We start from the raw sequence: 23,557 nt of genomic DNA, 5'->3' as shown, positions 1-23,557 counted from the left end.
AAAACTCACTGCTTGCTTTTTAAAAAGAAAGATTTTTTGGTGATACGTTTTTGAGCAGTTTATGACCTTTAATTGCTTTAAATGATAAGCTTAAATGGTTTCACATTCGAGAACTCTCAGGAAACTTGAACCCATTGCATCTCGTGGGGAAATGGACGGCAGAAATGCAGAGGGCGGAGTGCGGGGCGGGAACACGTGATGGCCTTTTGGTCTGACGGGCAACAGCCCCATGCTGATTTCAGGCTGTGGTGTCAGGTAGCGGTTTGCTCAGCAGGAGAAGGAAGCATCCTTAACATACCTGTAATCGTCGATGCGCTCTCTTGCCGAGCCTTCCCCCCAGGATTTTGGTTGCATGGGGTTTCTAGAAGGAGCTTATAAACCCTTTGGTTCCAGAGGTGTTTACAGCAGCCAACATTTCTGTTTCCTTCACTGCACTTAATTTGTTTCCACTGCCAAGGGCTACTTAGTGCGTTTTGTTGTAAAAATGGACTTCTGTGTTCTTTCAGACACCTTCTAGTAGAAGGTGCTTCTCAATTCCAGCCTCCTGTGCAGTGGCCCCTTCTTGCTTTTTTTCTTGTTCAGTTTTTCCTGTCCTTCGGGATCCAGTTTACCTTCATCCTCTTCTTTGTAACTTTCCTCCAGCTCAGAGACACCCGCCCTCCGGGAACTTGGCAGGTGGGGTTCTTCACCCAGTGTGGTCAATGATTCTTTCTCAGGGGACACTGTAACCTGTGTGAGAGCAGGGCATAGCTTTTAATGTTTATTTTGTATCCCTCTCAGTGCTACCCCCTTAATTGGCACTTAGTAAACAATTGGAGATTAAGGGGCCAATCTGTTATTTTGTTAAATTCAAGAAAGAGAAGTTTAAATATACCTCCAAGTGCAAACTCCTTAGTGCATCAGGCCTCGTTCGCCAGGGCCGTTACTCGGGCTCAATCCCAGTCTGTTTCCTGGCTGTAACTGCGCTGGGCAAATTATGTCCCATGGCCATGCCTAGTGTCCTGGGGTCGTGGGGGTGGTTTCTCTGGCGTAGAGCAAGTGCTGTTAGTGGAAGTAGCGGTTATAACGGTACATTTCTGACCGTGTTAAAAATGCCTCTTTCCCCCTAATTTAGGAGGATATGACAAAAAAGGTGGCCGCAGTAAAAAGTGGAGGGAGCTGCTGAAGCTGCCCCCCGTCAGCCAGTGCAGCGAGCTCAGGCGCTCCATCGGTGAGTAAGGACCTGCTGCGTCGGGGCGGGCGGCCGTCAGGGGCTACTCTTCCTTGAGTTCCTTACTTCAGACTTACTGCAAGGAACTCTTCCTTGAATTCCATAGTCTCAAAAATTACGTAGCAGACTCTCTTCACAGCTTCACGATTCTTCTCCGGAAGAAGCCCCGTGAGCTTTCTGATCTGAGCTATAAGGTGCGAGGCTCCAGAAGTGAGCACCGCCAGCTGTTCCGAGTGCTCCGACCGGAGTTACTGACGGTGACTCCAGGGGAGGGCCAGTCAGATAATACGCTGTGTCAGCCCCTACGGCGCCACTCGGCGGGCTGGGCGTCGTCCTGCAAACTCGGAGGTCCTTGGCTGACTTCCTGTCCCAACGGTGGGGTCCCAGCCCAGCCGGGGTGCAGGCCAGGTTCCCAGTTGGGGCATGTGAGAGGCAACGATGGCTGTGTCCCTGGCACATCGATGTTTCTCTCTCTCTCTTCCTCCCTCCGCTCCCCTCTCTCTAAAAACAATTATATATATTTGTATATGTACGTATGCACCTGTGTGATTGTATATACACACATATGCATATACCACACACACGCACACACACACTGCGCAGCTGTGCTGCGGATCCTGCCGTGAGCACCAGAAGGCAGACGTGGAGCCGTGTCTGTAGGGCATTCGTAATCCTGTTTGTAAAAGATATGACTTCCAGCCTCAGCTGCTGTGGCTCAGCGGACTGAGTGCCCGCCTGCGAACCAAAGGGTCACCTGTTCGATTCCCGGTCAGGGCACATGCCTGGGTTGTGAGCCAGGCCCTCACTGGGGAGCGCACAAGAGGCGGCCACACACTGATGTTTCTCTCCCTCTCTTTCTCCCTCCCTTCCCCTCTCTCTAGAAATAAATAAAATCTTAAAAAAATAAATAAAAGCTATGACTTCCCTTTGATATCTGCATTCAAAACTTTGATGTTGCCAAATTAATCTCCAAAGACGCTGTGTCGATTCGCTTCCCCGCCAGCACTGCTGCGCACGTCCTCTTCGTCCATGACCATGTCGGCATCGGTGTTGCCAGAGCTTTTAATAACGACAAATAAACCGTAATTTGGAAAATGGTCTCTCGTTTTAATTATGGATGGGGTTGAGCATTTTCATCAATTTTTTAATTTTTGCTTTTTCGAATTCCTTTCTAAAAGCTCTTTATATAATTTATCTTTTTATGATCATTGCGAATATATTTTTTACTTCTGTTTTTTGGCAGGCAGTATTATTTTTTTTCCAGAGGTTTTAATTTTTCTGTAGATAAATATATCAATCTTCTCCTTAGTTTCTGAACTTGGTGTTGTACTTAGGGAGGGCGCCTAAGATTATTTTTAAAAATCAACCCATCTTTTTTTTAGTACCATGACAGTTTCTTTTTCTTGAGTTTGACTATTTTAACTATCAAAATTAATTTCAGCCAGTTTAAAGTGGAGGTAGTTACCCCAGCAAAGACCTATCCAATTGTTTCAGACTCGTTATGTGTTTAAAATTGCAGCTTTCTTGAGGTATAATTAACATGCCATACACTTTGCCGATTTAACGTGTACAGTTTGATGGTTTTTAATACAGTTGCCGAGCTGTGCAGCCATGGCCACGGTCAATTTTACATTTCTGTCGCCTCAGAGAGAAACCCCACCTGCCGGCAGCCGCTCCCTGCCTGCTCCTCAGCCCCAGGCAGCTGCTGGTCTGCTCGCTGTCTGGATTTGCCTGTCTGGACATGTCCCGTGAATGGGAATCATGCGCTGTGTGGTCTTCGTGACTGGCTTCCTTCACTAACACAGTGTTTTCAAGGGCCATCCGTGCTGTGGCGCGAACCAGGACTCCATTCACTTTCGTGGGCCAGCAGTAGGGCGCCGCAGAGAGACCCCACGTTTTATTACCCCCATCTGTTGGCAGACATTGAATTGTTCTCAGGGTTTTGCCTGTTACGACTAATACTTCTCTGGACACCCACATACAAGATTTCTTTTTGTAGTCAAATACACATAACAAAAATTACCATCTTAACCATTTTCAAGTGCAGAGTTCAGCGGCATTGATTTGGATATCACTATACAAATTTTACAAATTTGGGTTTTGTTCCTCTGTTGATGCACATTTGGGTCAGTTCCACTTCGGGGCTGTTGTGAATATGCTGCTGGGAACACTGGTGTGCACATACTTGAATCCCTGCTTTTAATTTCTTTTGAGTATATACTCAAAATTAAAATTGCTGAATAATATGGTAATTTTATGTTTGACTTTTTGAGGAAGTGCCAAACTGTTTTCTACAGCGGCTACACCATGTTACACCTCCACCAGCAGTGTGTGACGGTTCCATTTTCTTTCCATCCTTCCCAACACCCTGTATTTTCCTTCTTGTTTTCACGCGGCCATGCGGGTGGGTGTGCGCGGCGTTCCGCTGTGTGTGATTTGTGTCCCCCAGCATTCACGAGGCTGAGATCTGTTCCTGTGCTCACTGGCCTTTGGTAGATATTCTTGGAGAAATGTCTGTTCATGTCCTTTGCCCATTTTTAAATTGAATTGTTTGTCTTTTCATTGCTGAAATGCAAGTGTTCTTTATGTGTTCTGGGTAGTAGACCCTTATCAGATGTTTGATTTCCCAGTATTTTCTGCCATTCTGTGTTTTCTTTTCGCTTCCTTAATGGTGTCCCTTGGGGAACACACATTTTTATTTTGACAAAGTCCAATGGATCTGTTTTGTGTTGTTCTTGTGCTTTGGTGTCATATACAAGAAACCACAGCCTAATGCAAAGTCACAGAGATTTCTATCCATGCTTTCTGCTGAGTTTTCTCTCACACGTAGGTGTTTGATCTGGTCGCAGTTACCTTTTGGATATGGGGTGAGGTAGGGATCCAATTTCAATTTTTTTCCGCTGGCTAGCCAGTTGTTCCAGCACCATTCACTGAAACGGCCGTTCTTTCCCCATTGGATCGGCGCCTGTATCCAAAGTCACCTCTGTTTAACTTCTTGAGCAGCTGCCAGGCAGCCGCCCAGAGCCGCTGCGTCATTTTACATCCCCCCAGCAGCAGGTGTCAGTTCCGACCCCCAACGTCCTCGCCCACACTTGCTGTTTTCCTGAGTGGCCTTCCCTGGGGGCTGAGGATGGGCAGCCCATCTGTGTTGTGGGCCGGCTGCTTCTGGGGCCGGTTGCGGTTGGCCCTACGGTGTGAGGGTTTGTTTCGGGGGCGCCCACGGCTGCTCCTGTGCTGGCTGCCCCTATCAGTCCCCATTTGCATTCTAAGTAAGCTACTGGGAGCGTTTACTTCGGACTTCATGCTGCCAGACAGACTAGTAGGGCTATGGAACCATATTTTAATGCACATTTGCGTGGAAATTACCTCAGTATATTTCTGAGTCTTTGGGGTAGATTTTTAGTACGTAGAATGAAGTAAATTACATTGAATATCCCATTAGTTAGCTTTTCATTACAAATTCTTACGTTTTTCTTTTTAAAAACATTAGCTTGTTTTTCCTGAGGTATGATTGACGTAATACATTGGTCAGTGTGCACACCGCCACTAGTTAACTCTTAAACCTCGTTTGTTCACGCCCCGCACCAGGCCCCCGAGCGGGGTGCTAGACGTCTGGTCAGGAACCAGATGGGACCTTGGAAGTAACCGCAGAGGCAAACGCAGGTACAGGTGGCAGTGAGGGCTGAGCAGTGAGAGCAGAGCAGTGCGTGCTGGGGCAGCCCAAGGGCCCCAAGGCAGATTTGCATTCTGGGAGGGTCTCTCAGGTGCCAGAGGGAAGAATGAGGGCGAGAGAGGGGGGCCTGGGCACCAGGAGGCCACTGTGCGGGCAGGAGGTGGCAGTCGCCTGGCTTGGGCGGTGTGACAGGACTGAATGCCTGGGAGAGGCACTTGGGTGCAGAGCCCCTTCGATGTAGTTGCGTGGCTGGGGGACGGGCTGGGGGGCGGGAGGACAGAGGACTAAGGAGGACTGTCAGGTCTGTCCTGCCAGAGCGGGGCCACACAGTGTGAGCAGCCCCTTTGGGTGGAAGCTGCACAGTTCAAGCTCAGAGCCGCTGGGCTGCAGGTGGGAACCCAGGTGACACCTGTGATGGCATCTACGGCAGAAAGTGAAGAGGGTCTGCCCCTCGCCGTTTAACTCTGGAGCCGCGGATTCGCGCCCGGTCCTCTGCTTGGGGAGCCCTGCCAGCCCCTCCCTCCACTCCTCTGTCAATCCCCAGCGCTGCCTGCGCCAGCCCACCTCTCGCTGACGCTGCTCCCTGGTTCTCCTCTCCGTGAGTGGCAGCACTGAACTCCTCTTTGCTCATTGTCCCCTTAGTAAGACACAGGTTCCTTGAGAAGGAGTCCGTGGAGCTCCTACTATACCCCCACCTCCACAGAGGGACAGAGAATGAGTCGCCTTCCATAACTCATTTGTCACCAGAGAGCTGGCCTCGTCCCTGCCACCCTGCCTCCTTCCGCCTGGCCTCAGTGGCTCCACTTGCTGGCGGCCCTGCCCCAGCCTCCTACCCCACCTCACCTGCACAGCCCGGGCTGCGGCGGCCTTCCTGCAGGCTCCTGCTTTCCTTAATGCCTCGGAGCACGATGGCGAAGACTGAGTGGACGATGGCGAAGACTGAGTGGACGATGGTGAAGACTGAGTGGACGAGTATGCGGAAGGACGTAGACCAGTCGTGGGTGCACAGAAAGAGTGAGGAGCTGGCACCTTCTAGCACGGAGAGGGACTCCTTCCTCAGGCATCAGGCTCCTTGCAGACCTGACCCCAGCTTTAAAAAAAGTCATTTTACAGTTTCCTTTGCTGTGCATTTGCTCCCCTCCACCTGCCCCCTTTCAGTCTCGAGCTGCTTGTTGGGTCGATGGCTCGCCTCCTGTGTATCCCGGCCCACAGATGTCCCTAACTGAACTCCAGCCCAGCAGCATCACGGCGTAGTCACGTGTAGTTCTCACAGTCTAGAAGCAAGCAGTGCGGTGGGCGCTGCGCCCACTCTGCCACACCTCTCGGCAGGGCCGCCGCGTCGCGCCCCGGTTTCCTCGGCTTCCTCTGCACTGGACCCGCTGTTCACCCCTTTTGGTTTCCACCTCCTCCTCCTCCTCCTCCTCCTCCTCCGCTTTCTTATTATAGCTCCTCAAGTAATTCTTTTTTTTATATAGTATGAATGGAAGGTGTGTTTTCTGAGTTCCTGCCTTCTTGTTTGGTAGCAGTGGGATTGAGAGACGTTCTCTGTCTACTCAAGTACACACTAAGGCCTGTTTGTTGGTTCAGGCGCTGCCGGGTGTTTCCCGGGCACCCTCTCTCTTGAATGGGGTCTTGCTGGTGGGCATCCCCAGCCACACGCCATTGCTTGGTATTACCAGCAGCGCATTTCAGCTTCTGAATCTGAGCTCTGCCTCTCCCCCTAGGGTCGCAGACACCCACTTTCTGTAGAGTGGCTTTGGCCTGAAGGAGAAGCCCCTTGGCCCACCGCTCTGACCAGAACCAGGAGGGGCACCCATGAGCTAGCTTTGTGGGAGCCCCAGCTCATCTCTGGGGTCTCAGCTGGTGTCCCTTTAACTCCAGCCCCGGAGGCTTTCCCTCTTCCCGGTCATCCTCCCTTTTCTGACTCCTCAGGGTGCCCTGTACCCTTTTCCGCATTAGGGCTTCCTTCTGTTTTAACATCTGGTATTTTTAGCAGGACTCCGGGGGAGAAGGTAGACAGACCTGGGTGCTCCACCTGCTTATCCTCACCTGGAAACCAGGGACTTTTCCGAACCTTTGAATTTGGGAGGAAAGTATTAAAAACTTGCAGCTTCTAAGAAATGCCACTGTTTGAGGCCTTGTGTCTTTTTAAAAATGTAATTAGTGAGCATCCCTAAAATAAAATGTAGCAACATTGGACACAGTAGGACTTTTGCAACACCCTTGCTGCTGTTGGTGGAGGCGGCTGTACCTCTGTGCCCAGCCTCAGCCCCCCAGGGACGTCACTTAGACTCCTGAATCGCGGCGCTAGTGGTCCCTTCAACTGAGGGGTTGGGTGTGGCTTACTTACCCTTCATGAATTTAAGTCAGAACCATTGCACAAGTACCTGAACATGGTTATGTCATTTCAAGTTCAAAGTCACTGCTAAAAGAGCAGCCAATTTTCTTGTTGAAGTTTAAGTTACCCTACTTTGGATATATTTGTTTATATTCTTCTTGACACTTTGACCAAATATTGGTGCCTTGTTCTCAAAACAGTACCAGTGTTTGGCGTAAGGTAAGATATATGACGTATTATTCCACTGAAAAGAAAAAAAAAGAGCATTTTAAAAATCATTAATCATTAACAGTATTTGCAATTTGTGAATGTATACAAAGTAAAATGGAAAAGAGTTTTCTAACATCTAACTTAGCGCCTTCCTACGGCGTACTTCACAGACGTGTGATTTGTCCCCAGCACCTCTCTGCTCTCCCCTTGTCCTTTGCAGCGACGGGCGAGCGCTTTCCCTCGTGCCTTCTTCACGGGGGCCGCGGCATTCCGGCCTTCACACGCCTTTGCTTGCCAGTTCTCCCGCTGTCTCTGGCTCTGCCTCGGCATTTCGAATATTACTGATGACAAGCCAGTCTAAACTGGTACACAAAACTGGTGTAAGAAGATAATACTGCCAATGCTATTTTTGACTTCTGTTGGATCAGGTGAAAACAGAAAAGGCACGTTCTGGATTGTAATGGGCACGTCCCCCCTCTCTTCACCCAGAAAAGGACTACAGCAGCCTCTGCGACAAGCAGCCCATAGGCAGACTTCTCTTCCGGCAGTTCTGTGGCACTAAGCAGGATCTGAGGAGGTGCATTGAGTTCCTGGACGCGGTGGTGAGCGGCTGTCTGAGTGCCGGGCTGGCTAGCCTCGTGCCTTTGACAATGAAAAGCTAAGACGAGAGCCGAGTCAATTAGACCTGGGCAGGGAGGTGATGAGCAGAGGGCATCATGGAGTGTGCTGCCCTCCTACGTCATCCACCCTGAAGAAACAGGCTTTTCGCCTGGGCAGGTGTGGCTCAGTGGACTGAGCGCTGGCCTGCAAACCGAAAGGTCGCCAGTTGGATTCCCAGTCAGGGCACACGCCTGGGTTGCGGGCCAGGTCCCTGGTGGGGGTGCGTGAGAGGCAACCACACGTGGATGTTTCTCTCCCCTCTTTCTCTTTCCCTTCCCCTCTCTCTAAAAGTGAATAAGTAAAATCTTTTTAAAAAACAAAAAAGAAATGGGCTTTTCCCCTCGTAGCTGTCAGGGGAGATGCTGGGATGACAGAGCTGTTCTCTGGCTCTTCAGCTACCAAGTCAGTCCCCGAGTCAGACAAAGAGAAACGTCATGAGCCAGTGAAGGAGCTCAGCTAACATTTTGTCCCCTGTCATCTCCACCATCAGGCAGAGTATGAGGTCGCCGCTGACGAGTGCCGAAGGGACTGCGGGCTGCTCGTCCTAGACACGTTCTTCGTTGATGAGGTGTGTTTGCTTCTTTTGGTACAAAGACTTGCAAATAACTTACACTCATAATTAGAGTGCAGAGCCATTGTTACTTAGTTAGGTAAATATAACAAGTATGTTAAAATCTTTCTATAAATGTTCCTCTCCCTGGCTCATGGCTGGTGCCTTCCGGCTGCGTCCTCACTTGGAGACAGACGAGGGAGCTCTCTGGAGCCTCCTTTATGAGGGCGCTAATCCCGTTCATGAGGGCTCCCCAAGGCCCTGCGTGCTAATATTGCCACTTCGGAGAGGAGTGGGTAGGATTGGCGCGTCCAGACCAGAGCACTCACGCGTAGAAAGCCCTAAGGTGCCCCCACGCACTAGGGGAGGACTACTAGGGCTGACACACGAGTTCACCGGGGCTGCAGGGTCCGGATCGCCGTACGAAATTCAATGGTGTTTCCCTACACCAGCAATTCAAATCCAAAAAGGAAATTAAGAAAGTAATGCCATTTACAGTTGCATCAAAAAGGATACACTAGGAGTAAATATAGCCGAGAAGTGCAGGATGTTCACACGCTGAAAAACTGGAGACGTCGTTGGCAGAACCAGAGAGGTGAGAGAACTAGGAAGACATCCCTCGGTCCTGGGTTACAGGACCTCCATCGTTAGGATGGCAGCGCTCCCCAGCTGGATCCACAGATTTGTTACGAGCCCCAGCACAAAAGCAGCTCCTGTTTCTGTGAGAATTAACGAGCTGATCTCAGGAATCTCCTGGACTTGGCCTAAGGACAGTCACACAGACGAGGGGCTAGAACTGAGAGCGCAGGGACCAGCTCACACACCTGCCGTCAGGTGACTTAGAGCAAGGTGCTCGGACAGCTCAGTGGGGGAAGAATCGCCTCCCAAGGAGTGGTGCAGGGACAACCGGACATCCACATGCAGAAGCACGGAGTTCAGCCCCGGCTGGTGGGGCTCAGTGGACTGAGCGTGGGCTGCGAACCACAGGGTCGCCTGTTCACGTCCCGGTCAGGGTACACGCCTGGGTTGCGGGCCAGGTCCCCCACTGCGGGGCACGCGAGAGACAATGATCAATGTTTCCATCTCACATCGATGTGTCTCTCCCTCTCTTTCTCCCTCCCTTCCTCGCTCTCTCAAAATAAATGTAATTAAACAATGAAGACCATCCGCTTTTGAAAAGGTAGTGAAGTCTGTATATATTTCAACACAGAAAAATAAGTGTATTTCTTCAAAATTCACCCACTCCTCCCTCCCCACGAGTGGACTTTCCTATCAGAGTTTTTGATATTCAAACTTTAAAAAGCAAGGCACTGAGTGATTTGGTAAATTAGTCCTGGCAACTACCTATTCTGAAAAGTAATTCTTATTCCTTAACGTGAGGCCACAGAAGAAGTGTCTGCTTAGCTTTCATTACATTTGCATGAGGCCGGGAGTGCCATACAAGCATTGCTTTTCCTTCCTGTGGGAATAACTTCTTGTTAAAACAGAGTTTTTCTGTTACTGAAGAAAGGATCTCTATTTGGAATTAGCCATTAAATAATCTTAATGGAATTAACCTACTATTTAGCTACAGGAAATTGAGACCTTGGGAAGGGAAATAAGACTCTGGAAGACTTCCAGCCAAGATGGAGGCCCAGAGAGGTGGTGGGTTGTGGAGCAGGGTGGGCAAAGCTGCAGCTGTCCGGTGAGGCAGCAGCTGGTGGACCAGGTGACAGACTGTGCAACCCAGGGCTCCAGCTCAGGGAAATAAAGCCTCAAACCACTGCTTGAAAACACCCGTGGGGGTTTAGGAGCAGCAGGAGGAAATCCCAGCCTCACAGGAGAGTTCATTGGAGAGACCCACAGGGTCCCAGAATGTACACAAGCCCACCCACTCTGGAATCAGCACCAGAGGGGCCCAGTTTGATTGTGGGGAACGGAGGGAGTGACTGAAAACTGGCAGAGAGCGGAGCAAGCGCCATTGCTCCCTATCAGCCCCTCCCCCACATGCAGCATCACAGCCCAGCAACGAGTGTCACCCCTGCCCCGGTGAACACCTAAGGCTCCGTCCCTCCACGTAACAGGTGCACCAAGACAAAAAAAAAAAAAGGCCCAAATGAAAGAACAGATCAAAGCTCCAGAAAAAATACAACTAAGTGACAAAGAGATAGCCAACCTATCAGATGCACAGTTCAAAACACTGGTAATCAGGAAGCTCACAGAATTGGCTGAATTTCCTCGCAAATTAGCTGAAGAAATGAAGGCTATGCTAAGAGAAACAAAGGAAAATGTACAGGGAACCAACAGTGACGGGAAGGAACTGGGACTCAAATCAACGGTGTGGATCAGAAGGAAGAAAGAAACATCCAACCAGAAAAGAATGAAGAAACAAGAATTCAAAAAAATGAGGAGAGCCTTAGGAACCTCGAGGACATCTTTCAACGTTCCAACATCTGAATTATAAGGGTGCCAGAAGGAGAAAGGGAAGAGCAAAATATTGAAAACTTATTTGAACAAATAATGAAGGAGAACTTTCCCAGTCTGGCAAAGGAAATAGATTCCCAGGAAGTCCAGGAAGCTCAGAGAGTCCCAAAGAAGCTGGACCCAAGGAAGCACACACCAAGGCACATCGTAATTACATTAGCCAAGACTAATCAGAAGGAGAGAATCTTAGAAGCAGCAAGAGAAAAGGACACAGTTACCTACAAAGGACTTCCCATAAGACTGTCAGCTGATTTCTCAAAAGAGACCATGCAGACAAGAAGGGGCTGGAAAGAAGTATTGCAAGTCATGAAAGGCAGGGACCTACATCCAAGATTGCTCTTTCCAGCAAAGCTACCATTTAGAATGGAAGGGCAGATAAATGCTTCTCAGATAAGGTCAAGTTGAAGGAGTTCATCATCACCAAGCCCTTATTATATGAAATGTTAAAGGGACTTACCTAAGAAAAAGAAGATAAAAAATATGAACAGTAAAAATGAAAGCAAACTCACAGTTATTAACAACCACACCTAAAACAAAAACAAAAGCAAACTAAGCAAACAACTAGAACAGGAACAGAACCACAGAAATGGAGATCACATGGAGGGTTAGCAACAGGGGAGTGGGAGGGGGAGAGAGGGGGAAAAAGTACAGAGAATAAGTAGCATAAATGGGAGGTAGAAAATAGACAGGGGGAGGGTAAGAATAGTATAGGAAATGGAGAAGCCAAAGAACTTACATGTATGACCCATGGACATGAACTACAGGGGGGAATGTGGGAGGGAGGGGGTGTGCAGGATGGAGTGGAGTGAAGGAGGGAAATGGGACAACTGTGATAGCATAATCAATAAAATATATTTAAAAAATAAAGGAATAGATAGAGAAAAAAAGACTGGAAAACACTGAGAAGTAGTCCTTTTCTTTTTAAGATTTTACTTATTTTTAAAGTGAAGGGAAGGGAGAAAGAAAGGAAACATCAATGTGTGGTTGCCTCTTGTGTGTCCCCTACTGGGGACCTGGCCCGCAACCCAGGCATGTGCCCTGACTGGGAATCAAACTGGTGACCCTGTGGTTCACAGGCCAGCACTCAATCCACTGAGCCACACCAGCCAGGGCAAGAAGTGTTTCTTCAAACTGTGCTTTTGGGACAGCTTTGGAAGTTGATGGTTTTGTCTCTTCTGAGAATGTTGTTTTCCGTTGTCTGCTGTGCATGAGGCGGGCCGTGTGTGTTTGCTGAGTCACTGAGTGAGCGGACTTCTCTGAAGCGTGGAGTGAGCGGGCCGTGCTCTCCCTGTCGGGGCCTCGCCACCTGTTGATAGAAGGGGCTGGGCAGTCCCGAGAGGGCGGCTCGGTCTCGGCTTCCTGCTTCTGGCTGTGGGTGCTCCAGAAGGTTCCGTAGCTTCCCAAACCTCATCCATCCACGGGGTTGTGAGGTGGACAGAATAGGCTCCTGAAAAGGCCTCACTTGTTTCAGATTGTTGAAATGACAGCTATCAATTGTTAGTAATGATGACAGTAATGTTATTTGGAGGGAAAATGTGAATTCCCTCACTGCGCTCTTCTGTGAAGAGTTCAGCTTTTGTGACGAAGTAGCCACCCCGACCCACAGAAAACCACGCTTTGCTGTGGGTCCCGCACGTCTCCTGCCTTGTGACAAGTTCAATGTGCACTTGAACATGGCCGGCGGATTTTCAACCAGGCTGGACAATAGTTCTGTTATGTGTTGCTTTTTCCCAGAAGCCTCTGGAGGAGGTTAAGAGAATGCGGAACTGGCCCACAGGGTCACATTGATGAGAATGTGAAGTGTTACATCCTTTTTGGAGGCAGTTTTGCCATAAATATCAGCACTGAAACTGTGTGTATCCTGTGAGCCAGAGGTTCCAGGAACCTGTCCGTGGAACGCAGCTGTTCAGAGGCGTTGCTGGCAGCGCTGCTCGGGAGGAGAAACCGGCAGCCGTTAAGGAAGATGCGGAAGGGGTGTGGTGTCGGCACAGACAAAACTGCTGGCAGCCCCAGCCTCTCGACCTCACAGAGGGTGGCAGCAGTGAGCGTCTAGCAGACAGGACTTCCTCCCGGCCTTTCCCGGCTGGCTCTCGCGGGGCCACGTGAGCATGGGGTCAACAACGGACACTCTCCGGTACGCTGTGTGGTCAGCGTTTTTGGACATGGTGTCCCGTGTTTTCACATCCCTTTGCATCGACAAAATGCCCCCGTCTCCTGCCTCTGGCGAGAAGAGGCGGGAGGCGGTGTCTCGAGGTGACAGCGCAGAGGAGCCCAGCTGGGGGCTGGCGGTGGTGGTGTTCCGAGTGCGCGCAAGGCTAGCTCAGCTGGCTGTGAGCGTTGGTAGGCTGCATGCGTTAAATGCCTTCTTGGCACAGGATATTTTGAATTCAGGACGGGTTTGTTGGGCCATATCCCACCAGAAGTTGAGGAGCATCTGTACATAGTTTTTATTCCATTTGCATGAGGAAAAAGTGTGTGGACTTAAGAAGGTTTGCATGTGTGTGTTTGCATTTTTTAAAATATTTATTTATTTTTAGAGAGGGGAAGGGAAGGAGAGAGAGAGGGAGAGAAACATCAATGTGTGGTTGCCTCTCGTATGCCCCCCCAAGTAGGGACCTGGCCTGCAACGCAGGCATGTGCCCTGACTAGGAATCGAACCGGTGACCCTGTGGTTCGCAGGCCGGCACTCAATCCACTGAGCTGCACCAGCCAGGGTATGTTTGCATTTTTGATTGTGTAAGAAACATGTAACATAACATTCGTCATTAGGTACACTCACAGTGCACAACCATCACCGCCATTGTCTTGAGGAAGTGACACTCTGTCCCACCCAACAGCAACCCCGCATCCTCCCACTGCCCGCTGCTCCCACTGCTCTTTTCGTCTCGGAATCTGACTGCTGCAGGGACATCGTGTAAGTGGAGTCACACAGAATCTGTCCTTCCGTGATGTTCCCTGGGGCATGTTGTCCTCAGGGCCCACGTGTGCTGTAGCAGGTGTCAGAATTCCCTCCCATTTCGAGGTTGAGTGATGTTCCATCGGATGGACGGACCACATCTTGTTCGCCCCTCCATCCGTCAGTGGACACGGGGCTGTGCCCAGCTCTGGCTGTTGGGGCCGACGCTGTGAACGAGGGGTCCCCTGCCCCGGCTCTGTGTGGGCCTCCCGGTGAAGGAGCCCAGGCCAGAGTGACGGTGCTGCACGACTTGCCGCCTCGTGCACTTTTGTTCCGTTTGCTCTCTGAGTGCCAGGCTCTGCTCGCAGTTGGCAAGCTGTGCGGTCACTAACTGTCCTGTCTTTGATCGCGCCCCAAAGAACTCGGCAGACCCGCTACCACAGATGCCCCCAGATGCGGTGACAGGGTGCCGGCTGCGACTGAAGGAGACCCCCTCCAAAGAGGTGTTCGGGGAGTGCGTCAGGTAAGCGGGTCATGCCCCCGCCACCCGCTGTCTGTGGGTTGCCCTGCGTCGGGCCGGCAGGAGACAAGTTCTCATCAGGGTACTTTCCCAACTGAAACGGCCACCGTCACAGGAAGAGGCAGGTGAAGAAGAGGTGTTACACGCAGGTCGATGCCATGCGGAGGTGGGTCGCGTGGGAGAGCCCGGGCACTGGCATCGTTCTGCTGGCTCCTGGCCCTGTCTGCTCAGCCAGAGTGCTTGCGTCCATGGTGAAGAGCCCCCACAGAATGTTTTTTCAGACCTAGGCACTCACCAGAAAATCTTTTCTCCAGACCTTTGCAATACGATCAGGAAACTCCAAGGCAGAGCACTTGGGCTGAATCCAGCCTCCTGAAGTCCACGGAGGAAAGAATGATTTCTGAAGTATCTGGCTCCGAACACGGAGTCCTTTTGCAGGACTCTGGGCGTCTTTTACTCGTTCGACAGATGTTCGTTGAGAGCCTGCCGTGTCAGCAGCCCTGGTGGTTTCCTGAGGATGCTGTGACAAAGCACTGCCAGAGGGTGACACAGAGCAGCAGAACTCTGTGGTCTTCCCGTTGTGCCAGCTGCGTGTCTGAGGTCCAGGTGACCGCAGGCGCATGCTTTCAGAACCTCTCCTGGCCTCAGGCACCGCCTGGTGTTCCTTAGGGTCCTTGGCTGCAGCGTTTCAGGCTCTGCATCTGCTGGCACCTGGGGGCGCCAGTCACATCGGAGTACCGCCCCTGTGGCCTCATCTGAACAAGTTACACTTCCAAGTGAGGTCCTGTTTGCAGGTGCAGGCTTAGGACACATCTCTTCGGCGGACGCATTTCAACCCGTAACAGTTCCTCCTATGGGTTGAAGTTATAGCAGAGAGTCAAACAGAAGAAAACCCTGCTAGTTTCAGGTTTCATTCTTATATGACTTAAGACAGCATAAATTCCAGAGCCTTGGAGTATCAGTTACTCTTTTTGGAAAACATTAAGCACCTACTATGTGTCTGTCACTGATCTAGGTTCTGGAAGTAAAATGAGAAGTAACAGTGACTTGGCCCCGGGCCAGGTGGTTCCATTGGTTGGAGCCTCGTCCAGATATGTCAAGGTTGTGGGTTCAATCCCAGGTCAGGCCTCACTGAAGAATCAACCCGTGAATGCATAAGTAACTAGAGCAACAAATCGATGTCTCTCTCTCTCAAGTTAATAAAAAAAAAAAACCAAACTGTGGAGGACCCAAACAGCCTTGTCTGCGGGGTCATGTTTTTTAAAAATGAGACAGTGCGGACAGCTCACTCTTAGGGCAGTGACGTTGTCACCTGCCGTGTGGCCTCGGGAGAACCCCTCTGTGAGAATGAGGTGGTTTTTTTAATACATTTACTGATTATGCTATTACAGTTGTCCCATTCCCCCCCCCACTCCACTCCATCCTGCCCATCCCCTCCCTCCCACATTCCCCCCCATAGTTCATATCCATGGGTCATACTTATAAGTTCTTTGGCTTCTACATTTCCTACACTATTCTTACCCTCCCCCTGTCTATTTTCCACCTATCATCTATGCTACTTATTCTCTGTACCTTTACCCCTCTCCCCCTCCCACTCCCCTGTTGCTAACCCTCCATGTGATCTCCATCTCTGTGGTTCTGTTCCTGTTCTAGTTGTTTGCCTACTTTGCTCTTGTTTTTGTTTTAGGTGTGGTTGTTAATAACTGTGAGTTTGCTGTCATTCTTGCTGTTCCTATTTTTTATCTTCTTTTTCTTAGGTAACTCCCTTTAACATTTCATATAATAAGGGCTTGGTGATGATGAACTTCTTTAACTTGACCTTATCTGGGAAGCACTTTATCTTCCCTTCCATTCTAAATGAGAGCTTTGCTGGATACAGTAATCTTGGATGTAGGTCCTTCTTGCCTTTCATGACTTGCAATACTTCTTTCCAGCCCCTTCTTGTCTGCATGGTCTCTTTTGAGAAATCAGCTGACAGTCTTATGGGAAGTCCTTTGTAGGTAACTGTCTCCTTTTCTCTTGCTGCTTCTAAGATTCTCTCCTTCTGTGTAATCTTAGGTAATGTAATTATGATGTGCCTTGGTGTGTGCTTCCTTGGGTCCAGCTTCTTTGGGACTCTCTGAGCTTCCTGGACTTCCTGGAAGTCTATTTCCTTTGCCAGATTGGGGAAGTTCATTATTTGTTCAAATAAGTTTTCAATATTTTGTTCTTCCTCTTCTCCTTCTGGCACCCCTATAATTCGGATGTTGGAACTTTTCAAGATGTCCTGGAGGTTCCTAAGCCTCTCCTCATTTTTCCAAATTCTTGTTTCTTCATTCTTTTCTGGTTGGATGTTTCTTTCTTCCTTCTGGTCCACACTGTTATTTGAGTCCCAGTTTCCTTCACATCACTATTGGTTCCCTGTACCTTTTCCTTTGTTTCTCTTAGCATAGGCTTCATTTTTTCATCTGGTTTTTGAACAAATTCAACCAATCTGTAAGCGTCTTGATGACCAGTGTTTTGAACTGTGCATCCGATAGGTTGGCTATCTCTTCCTCGCTTAGTTGTATTTTTTCTGGAGCTTTGAAGTGTTCTGTCATTTGGGCCCTTTTTTTTTTTTTTTTGGTCTTGGCGCATCTGTTACTTAAAGGGGCGGAGCCTTAGGTGTTCCCTGGGGCGGGGTAATGCTGGTCACTGCGCTGTGACGCTGTATGTGGGGGAGGGGCCGAGAGGGAGCAATGGCGCCCGCTCCACTCTCCACTGGATCTCAGTCTTTCACTCCACTACCCACAACCAAACTGGGCCCCTCTGGTGCTGGCTCCTGAGTGGGTGGGCTCGTGCACACTCTAGGCCCCTGTGGGTCTCTCCAACAAACTCTCCTGTGAGGCTGGGAGTCTCTCCTGCTGCCGCCTCAACCCCCACGGGTGTTTTCAATCAGAGGTCTGAGGCTTTATTTCCCCTCACTGGAGCCCTGGGTTGGGAGGTCTGCTTGGCCCCCCGCCGTTTGTCCCGGTTTACCTGAGCGCGAATGTGGGGCCGCACGGTCTGCTAGTGGTCAGGCTGCCTGCCCTGTTCGTCCCACACTCCGCCAGTCTCCGTCCCACCACAGCAACGCGAGTCCTCTTTGCCCCAGCTGCCCGTCTCCGCCGGGTCTAGATGAATGTTTATTTTTTATTTCCTTGTTGTCGGACTTCCTTGCCGTTCGATTTTCTGTCCGTTCTGGTTGTGCGAGGAGGCGCAGTGTGTCTACCTACGCCGCCATCTTGGTTCTCTCCGAGAATGAGGTTTTAAGAAAGCACATAAGGTCTCAGTATTATTGTGAATGAAGCTTTGTTACCAAACACCCTGAGTGGGCCTCGGAGCCTGTGGGGTCCCCGGCTGCCCAGCACAGGGCTTGCAGCCTCCTCAGTAGATACTTACTAACTAATGAGCTGTCGCAAAGGACAGGCGACTTTCTGTCCCTTGTCCATTCCCCAAGTAAGAGTTTTATCTATGATAAAATTACAAATAAAACCTAAGAGGCGTGGCCAGTTACATAATATTTGAAGAAATGTGTAGCATAAAATCATTTGTTGGGTTCTTTATTTTTGTATTAAAAAAAAAAGATTGTGTCGCATACTAACATTTTCTGCCTGGTGACTATTAACGGTTACACATTCTCTCAATTTTGTTTACAGATGTTTACATTTCCTCGGAGACACGCATGCCTGTGCACGTGAGTGTGCACACACACTCACACTCTGAACATGTTTTTAACTCTTGTCCTTTTACTGGTGGTTTTTTTTAGCTGAGGGTGGAACCCAGTGCTTTTCCTGCTGTGCGGAGCCACTGTCCTCCGCCAAAGCTTTTTCTGTCCTTACTGGGGGAGCCTGCTTGTTGGTTTTAGAGAGAGAGGGTGGGAAACTTTGATCAACTGCCTCTTGTAGGCCCTTGAGCAGGGTCCGAACCTGTAACCCAGGCACGTGTCCTGACTGGGAATCAAACCCGCAGCCTTTCAGTTTATGGGATGCTGCTCCAACCAACTGAGCCACACCGGCCAGGGCGGTAGACTGTTTTTATCAAGTCGTTATTTCTCTGATGTCCATATACATAAAAAGAACCTCTGACTTTGGGAGGGTAAATTGATTTCATCTCTTCGGAATCTTGCCTTCACATTTCACCCGTTGCGGTAGGAACCACTGTGAGATTCTGTGCGTGCGGAGCTCGGCGTACTGACCGGTGTGCAACGACTGACTTTCCGCACGCGGGGCCCACTGGCGCACTGAGCACAGTGGTTTTCGTGTTGCAACGAAACCGAGGTGAATAACTGCGTACGATCCTTTCCCAGAGTTGTCCACAGCTACCTAAGTGGAAGACCATTCGAAGAATACCAAGACAGCCCGTATTTTTCTCGATTCTTACAGTGGAAATGGCTGGAAAGGTATGTTCTAACTTAAGATTCAGTGAAAACAAGCAGTGACTTTTCCCAATGTACCTGATTGATGTATATTTTTCCATCTATCAAAATACTATTGGAAGCCTTGGGTTGTGGATGGCATTTCCGTACAGAAATCACTGATATGTATTATTCAGTTTCTCGTTCAGTTGACACTGGTCTGCCTGCTTTGAACGGCAGCCAGCCCTGCGGGGGAGCAGTCGGAAAATGGAATGCGGGCTGGGGTCACGGGAGGCTCTGCTTAGCCTCTTGCCAGCTGTGCGGCCTCAGGCTGGTGACTCGGCCGAGAGGAGCTTTGGGTCCTTGTTCTGTGAATGGAGTCACTCGTGGTCCCCACTACTGGATGGCCAGGGTCACCGAGAAATGTGTGCCACATGCTCAGCATCCCTCTCCCTCGTGTGCCGAGTGCCCAGAAGGCGCTAGCTGCCACCGGTGTCATCATCAGGACAATTATTACTGAAGGGCCACCTTCCCGGTTCCATTTCATGCATGATTTTGAGATGTCGGTTGTCTCCCTTGAGGTTCCCTTTTCGAAGGACCGCACACTGTGGACATGTCCTTTCCCTCAGCAGCCGGTCTGGAAGCCCCAGGGGAGGCACCTGGGAACGCACAAGCATAAGTGTGGGCGGCCCCCGTTAGTGAAGACAGCCCGGACGCTCTGCATCCGCCTTCAGCTCAGAGGGCCTCCGGTGCTGCGGGCCTCCTTGCTGGGTGCAGTGGGGTGCTGTCCCCCTGGGGAGCCCTGCCCCCAGCACAGATGAATCCCTGTCTGGGGCTGCCCCTTGGCCAGTGTGGCTCATACATAAGCCTGGGACAGGGGTAGGCGGGCTTCTCTGTTTTAAAGTTACAATGTGATGTGAGACCTGAAACTTTTTTTTTTTTTTTGATTCCTTAGGCAACCAGTGACAAAGAAAACGTTTAGACAGTACAGAGTCCTAGGAAAAGGCGGGTTTGGAGAGGTAGGTTGTGCGTGGCCATTGGGGGTGGCACTGGACATCGAGGGGCCTAGAGGCCGGCCTTCAGGCGGCGCCTCAGCTTAACCAGCGCACACACCTCCTTACTGTGCGCCTGGGGGTTAGTCCAGCCAAGCGTGAGCGTTAAGATCAAGCTTTAAGCAAAAGGTGCTTTGCTACAAGCTTTTAAAAAGTTAGGAAATCTGGAGAAAATATCGGTATCTTTATTTTCACCTTTCACTTCATGAAGAAGGTGCTTTCCCACGTTCAGGGTTCCAACTCGGTCTGTTTGTCCTGACCGGCACGCTTGTTCTGTGTCTGGAGTGGAAGTTCTGTTGCTCTGTTTCTAGAGTTGGGGGCCCGCCCGGAAGTGTGTGTGCTGCGCGGAGCACGCGTTCAGTGCGCCTACTCAGCCCAGCGCTGCTTGCACACACGTGCACCTCGCAGCTCCGTGACGAGGCGCCTGGACATGTGTAACCTGGGGAGCCCCTGCGAGGCGGTGTTCCAGTGTGACGGCTGTGCTCAGCAGAGGCCACCGCGCTCGGCAGGTGGACAGAGCCTCCCACGCCCTTTTTTGAGGTGACCTGTTTCACTGCCTCGTGCTTCTCTGGAGGGACCGTCCTTGGTGCAGGCGTTTGGAAGTCCCAGAGCCAGGACAGCTGGAGGGCGGCGGAGAGTGCGTGTCCGTCCGAGAGGTCACGCTGCCCACAGGTGTAGAAACCACCCCTGCTCCCAAATTCCCAGTGAACGCCAAGGTCGTCAGGGTCCCCTGCGTGATGTGGGAAGCTGGCGCAGCAGGTCGCACCCTGCAGGAGGGAGCTTCACTCTGAGTCCGCAGCGCCCCCTCCCCGTAACGCCCTCGAAGCCGGTTAGACCAGTCTGCACAATCCAGCCCCTCTGTCGCCCCCTTCGCAGCAGCCCCCCAGGCTGGTGGCAAAGCCACACACTCTTCAGCTCGCAGGATTCTCCCTTTCATGGTCTCCAAGTACAAAGCTCAGATTTTCGTCAAAGAACAGAAGAAAAGAAGTTTCAGACACGTGGTCCTGTGATTTCAAAAGAACGGAGGTCTTGTTATAGCCACATACAAGTTTCAAGAGTGGGTTTAGTAGGAACGTGTCGGCGATGTTAACTGCTGTGCGAGACTCGGTGTATTTCTGTTCTTAAAGCACATTGACTTGTGTTTCCAAACACACGGCCGAGAGGATGCTGTGGTTTTTGACTGACGCAGCCTGGGTGTGCCCTCCTGGTGCCAGGCCCAGAGGGAAGTGGACAGTCCGTTTCTGTCCTGAGTGCCTGTTAGAAGGAGCCCTGGACCCTCCTGCACACGGCCTCGGGGCCCTGCAGGCCCAGGTCCCATAGGACAGGGGTCCCCCAGTCCGGGCCTCAGACCGGTAACTGGCTGGTCCTGTGAGGAACCAGGCTGCACAGCAGGAAAGGAGCTTGAATGTAATGGGCCTGAATCATCCTGAAACCATCCCCCACCCCAGTCCACGGAAGAATTGTCTTCCATGAAATCTCCCTGGTGCCACAAAGCCGGGGCACCGCTGCCGTGGGGCACTTACTTTCTCCACATGCTGACCCGTCTCCCAGCAGCTGTGAAAGGACCCAGGTCTTGTCCACAGTGTTGCTTTTGCGTGCTCCAAGCCCTCCCCAGAGGCTTGTGGGTCCTGAGGCAAGTGGGGAGCTGGGGCCTGGGGGCACGCCTGCCTGCTGGGCTCAGAGGCAACACAGTGTAGGGCGAGTGCACCCCTGCGGCTTGGGCGGGCCTGAGGCCGCATTCCTGCCTGGGGCCTCTGCTCCTGTGTAGCCCCAGGGGCTGGGCCAGCGCAAGCCGGGCCAGCGCCTCCCGCCCCACCCACCCGCCCTTCCACAGGCTGCTTGCCTGCGTCCACGGCAAGGCCGCGTGCTCGGGTTTCGTGCGGCTTGCAGCAGGGGAGCGACTGAACACGCTCTGGGATGTTGTGCCCTGGGAGGGCGTCGCAGGCTGAGACACTGGGCACACTGCACGGGTGGGGGGCTGTGAAATGCTGTCTCTTCAACAGCATAGGCCCAGTCTCCCCTCGGAGCCAGGGGGCGGGGACGCAGGCACAGTCTTGCACACTCCATCGTGAAGGGCACCAGAGCTGGCCGGCAGCACACTAACGATAGCATCGGATTGGAGTTTTCAGGGGAGTTTTTCACTCATTGTCCTTATTAATACTTTAAATATTTCTCACAATTAACTTTATGTTCTACCATCAGTTTTTTTATTCATGGATAAAATTATATCATTTCCGTATTTGCTTTTAAAGAAACCCATGTGTATGGTTGTGCAATAGGTGTGGAAGGGATGTTGGAGGGTTGTGTGTGTGTGTGAGAGACGTGGGTGGGGGTCGCCGTACGATGATGCTCCGGAGCCTGGGGACTGGGACCCCAGGGGCTTTATACTGCTCTCTCCACTTTTTTGAAAAGTTTGTTTGAAAATGTTCATAATATAAAGTTAAGTAATATATAAACACAACTTTAAAACTAAGTAGAGTAAGCGTATGAAAGTATATGAATTCTATGAAATGTATTTTCTTATATTCTTGAATTAAAAAAAATCAAGACTCTAGTTTCTAAAACTTTTGCAAGAGCAAGAAAGAAGACAGGGGGAGGTGTATCAGAGTCGGCTGGTCACGCGTGAACAGGTCGCCGTCGCCCCGTGTTGGGCTGTAAGGAGTGTTCTGCTCCCTGGGCGGTCTCCGCTCCCTTCTGCCGAGGAGGAAGCGGAGGGGAGGGCAAGGAAGGGGGCTGACACCCACCGCGACCAGGTGTCTCTGCCGTTGGTCCCGGCCTGTCCAGCGCAGCTGCTGCCCTTTACGGGGGTCTCTTGGACAACTGTATTCCCTCCGTAACCTAGGAAACGCTAGACATATGTGAACCTTTTCTTTTCTTTTTTTAAAACTAGGTCTGTGCCTGTCAAGTGAGAGCTACAGGGAAAATGTATGCCTGTAAAAAGCTAGAAAAAAAAAGAATAAAGAGGAGGAGAGGTGAAGCCATGGCCCTGAATGAGAAGAGAATCCTAGAGAAAGTGCACAGCCCCTTTGTCGTGAGTCTCCCCTCCCGTCCTCGCTGTGGGTCGATGCGGCTTCGCTCCTCGACCCCCCTCCCAGCCCCCCGCCCGTCTAGCCCTGAGAGCTGCTGGGCACTTTCTAGCGTCTCCTCCTGTGAGCCCCCGTCTGTTTCCCCCTCTGTCCCCTTTTGGACGCCTGGAATGGACCCCCAGTTGGCACGTCACAGTTGTGCAAAGCTGCACTTTCTGCCGGCACAGGAGGGGGGGCTGCGGTGAGGTCAGGGCCTTTCCCCGGTGGAGCCGCTCTCAGCTCCAACCTGGTTTCTCCTCACCTAGTCGCACATTTCCCGGAGCGCCTGCTGCGGTGAGAAGGTCTGCCGGAAGGCAGAGAGAGAAAGGTGATTTGGGAAGTGGCTTGTAGTGTTGGAGCCACTTCCTCCCAGTCCTCTAGTTCTCGGGCTGAGGCCAGCTGCCTTGTGCTGGGGACAGATCATCTCCCTGTGACAGCAGGACTGTGTGTGTCTGATAGTCGGGCAGTTGCCACATGGAAACACTTAATCCTTTGGGCTCATCTTGGAGTTGCCTTCAGCATATTTGTGTGACGGCTCTGGAAACATAGGGATCCACAGCCTAGCT

The 23,557-nt window shown here is 51.1% G+C and overlaps 1 protein-coding gene across 1 annotated transcript in view; it reads left to right on the top strand.

Moving 5' to 3' along the window:
- The window catches only part of GRK4 (G protein-coupled receptor kinase 4), a gene marked incomplete at its 5' end in the record, with an annotated part of 47,021 nt that overhangs the window by 1,563 nt on the left and 21,901 nt on the right, over positions 1–23,557 (top strand). The window contains 7 exons of the mRNA XM_053923491.2: positions 1,115–1,210; positions 7,921–8,033; positions 8,582–8,659; positions 14,420–14,523; positions 18,827–18,919; positions 19,830–19,893; positions 22,817–22,957. Coding sequence (XP_053779466.2) covers positions 1,115–1,210; positions 7,921–8,033; positions 8,582–8,659; positions 14,420–14,523; positions 18,827–18,919; positions 19,830–19,893; positions 22,817–22,957 — 689 coding nt within the window. The remainder of the gene's footprint in view (positions 1–1,114; positions 1,211–7,920; positions 8,034–8,581; positions 8,660–14,419; positions 14,524–18,826; positions 18,920–19,829; positions 19,894–22,816; positions 22,958–23,557) is intronic.

The sequence above is a fragment of the Desmodus rotundus genome, chromosome 4, assembly GCF_022682495.2.
Source record: "Desmodus rotundus isolate HL8 chromosome 4, HLdesRot8A.1, whole genome shotgun sequence".
Lineage (NCBI taxonomy): Eukaryota > Metazoa > Chordata > Mammalia > Chiroptera > Phyllostomidae > Desmodus > Desmodus rotundus.
The sequence above is the reverse complement of the archived record's forward strand: the minus strand, read 5'-3'. Positions and strand labels throughout refer to the sequence as shown.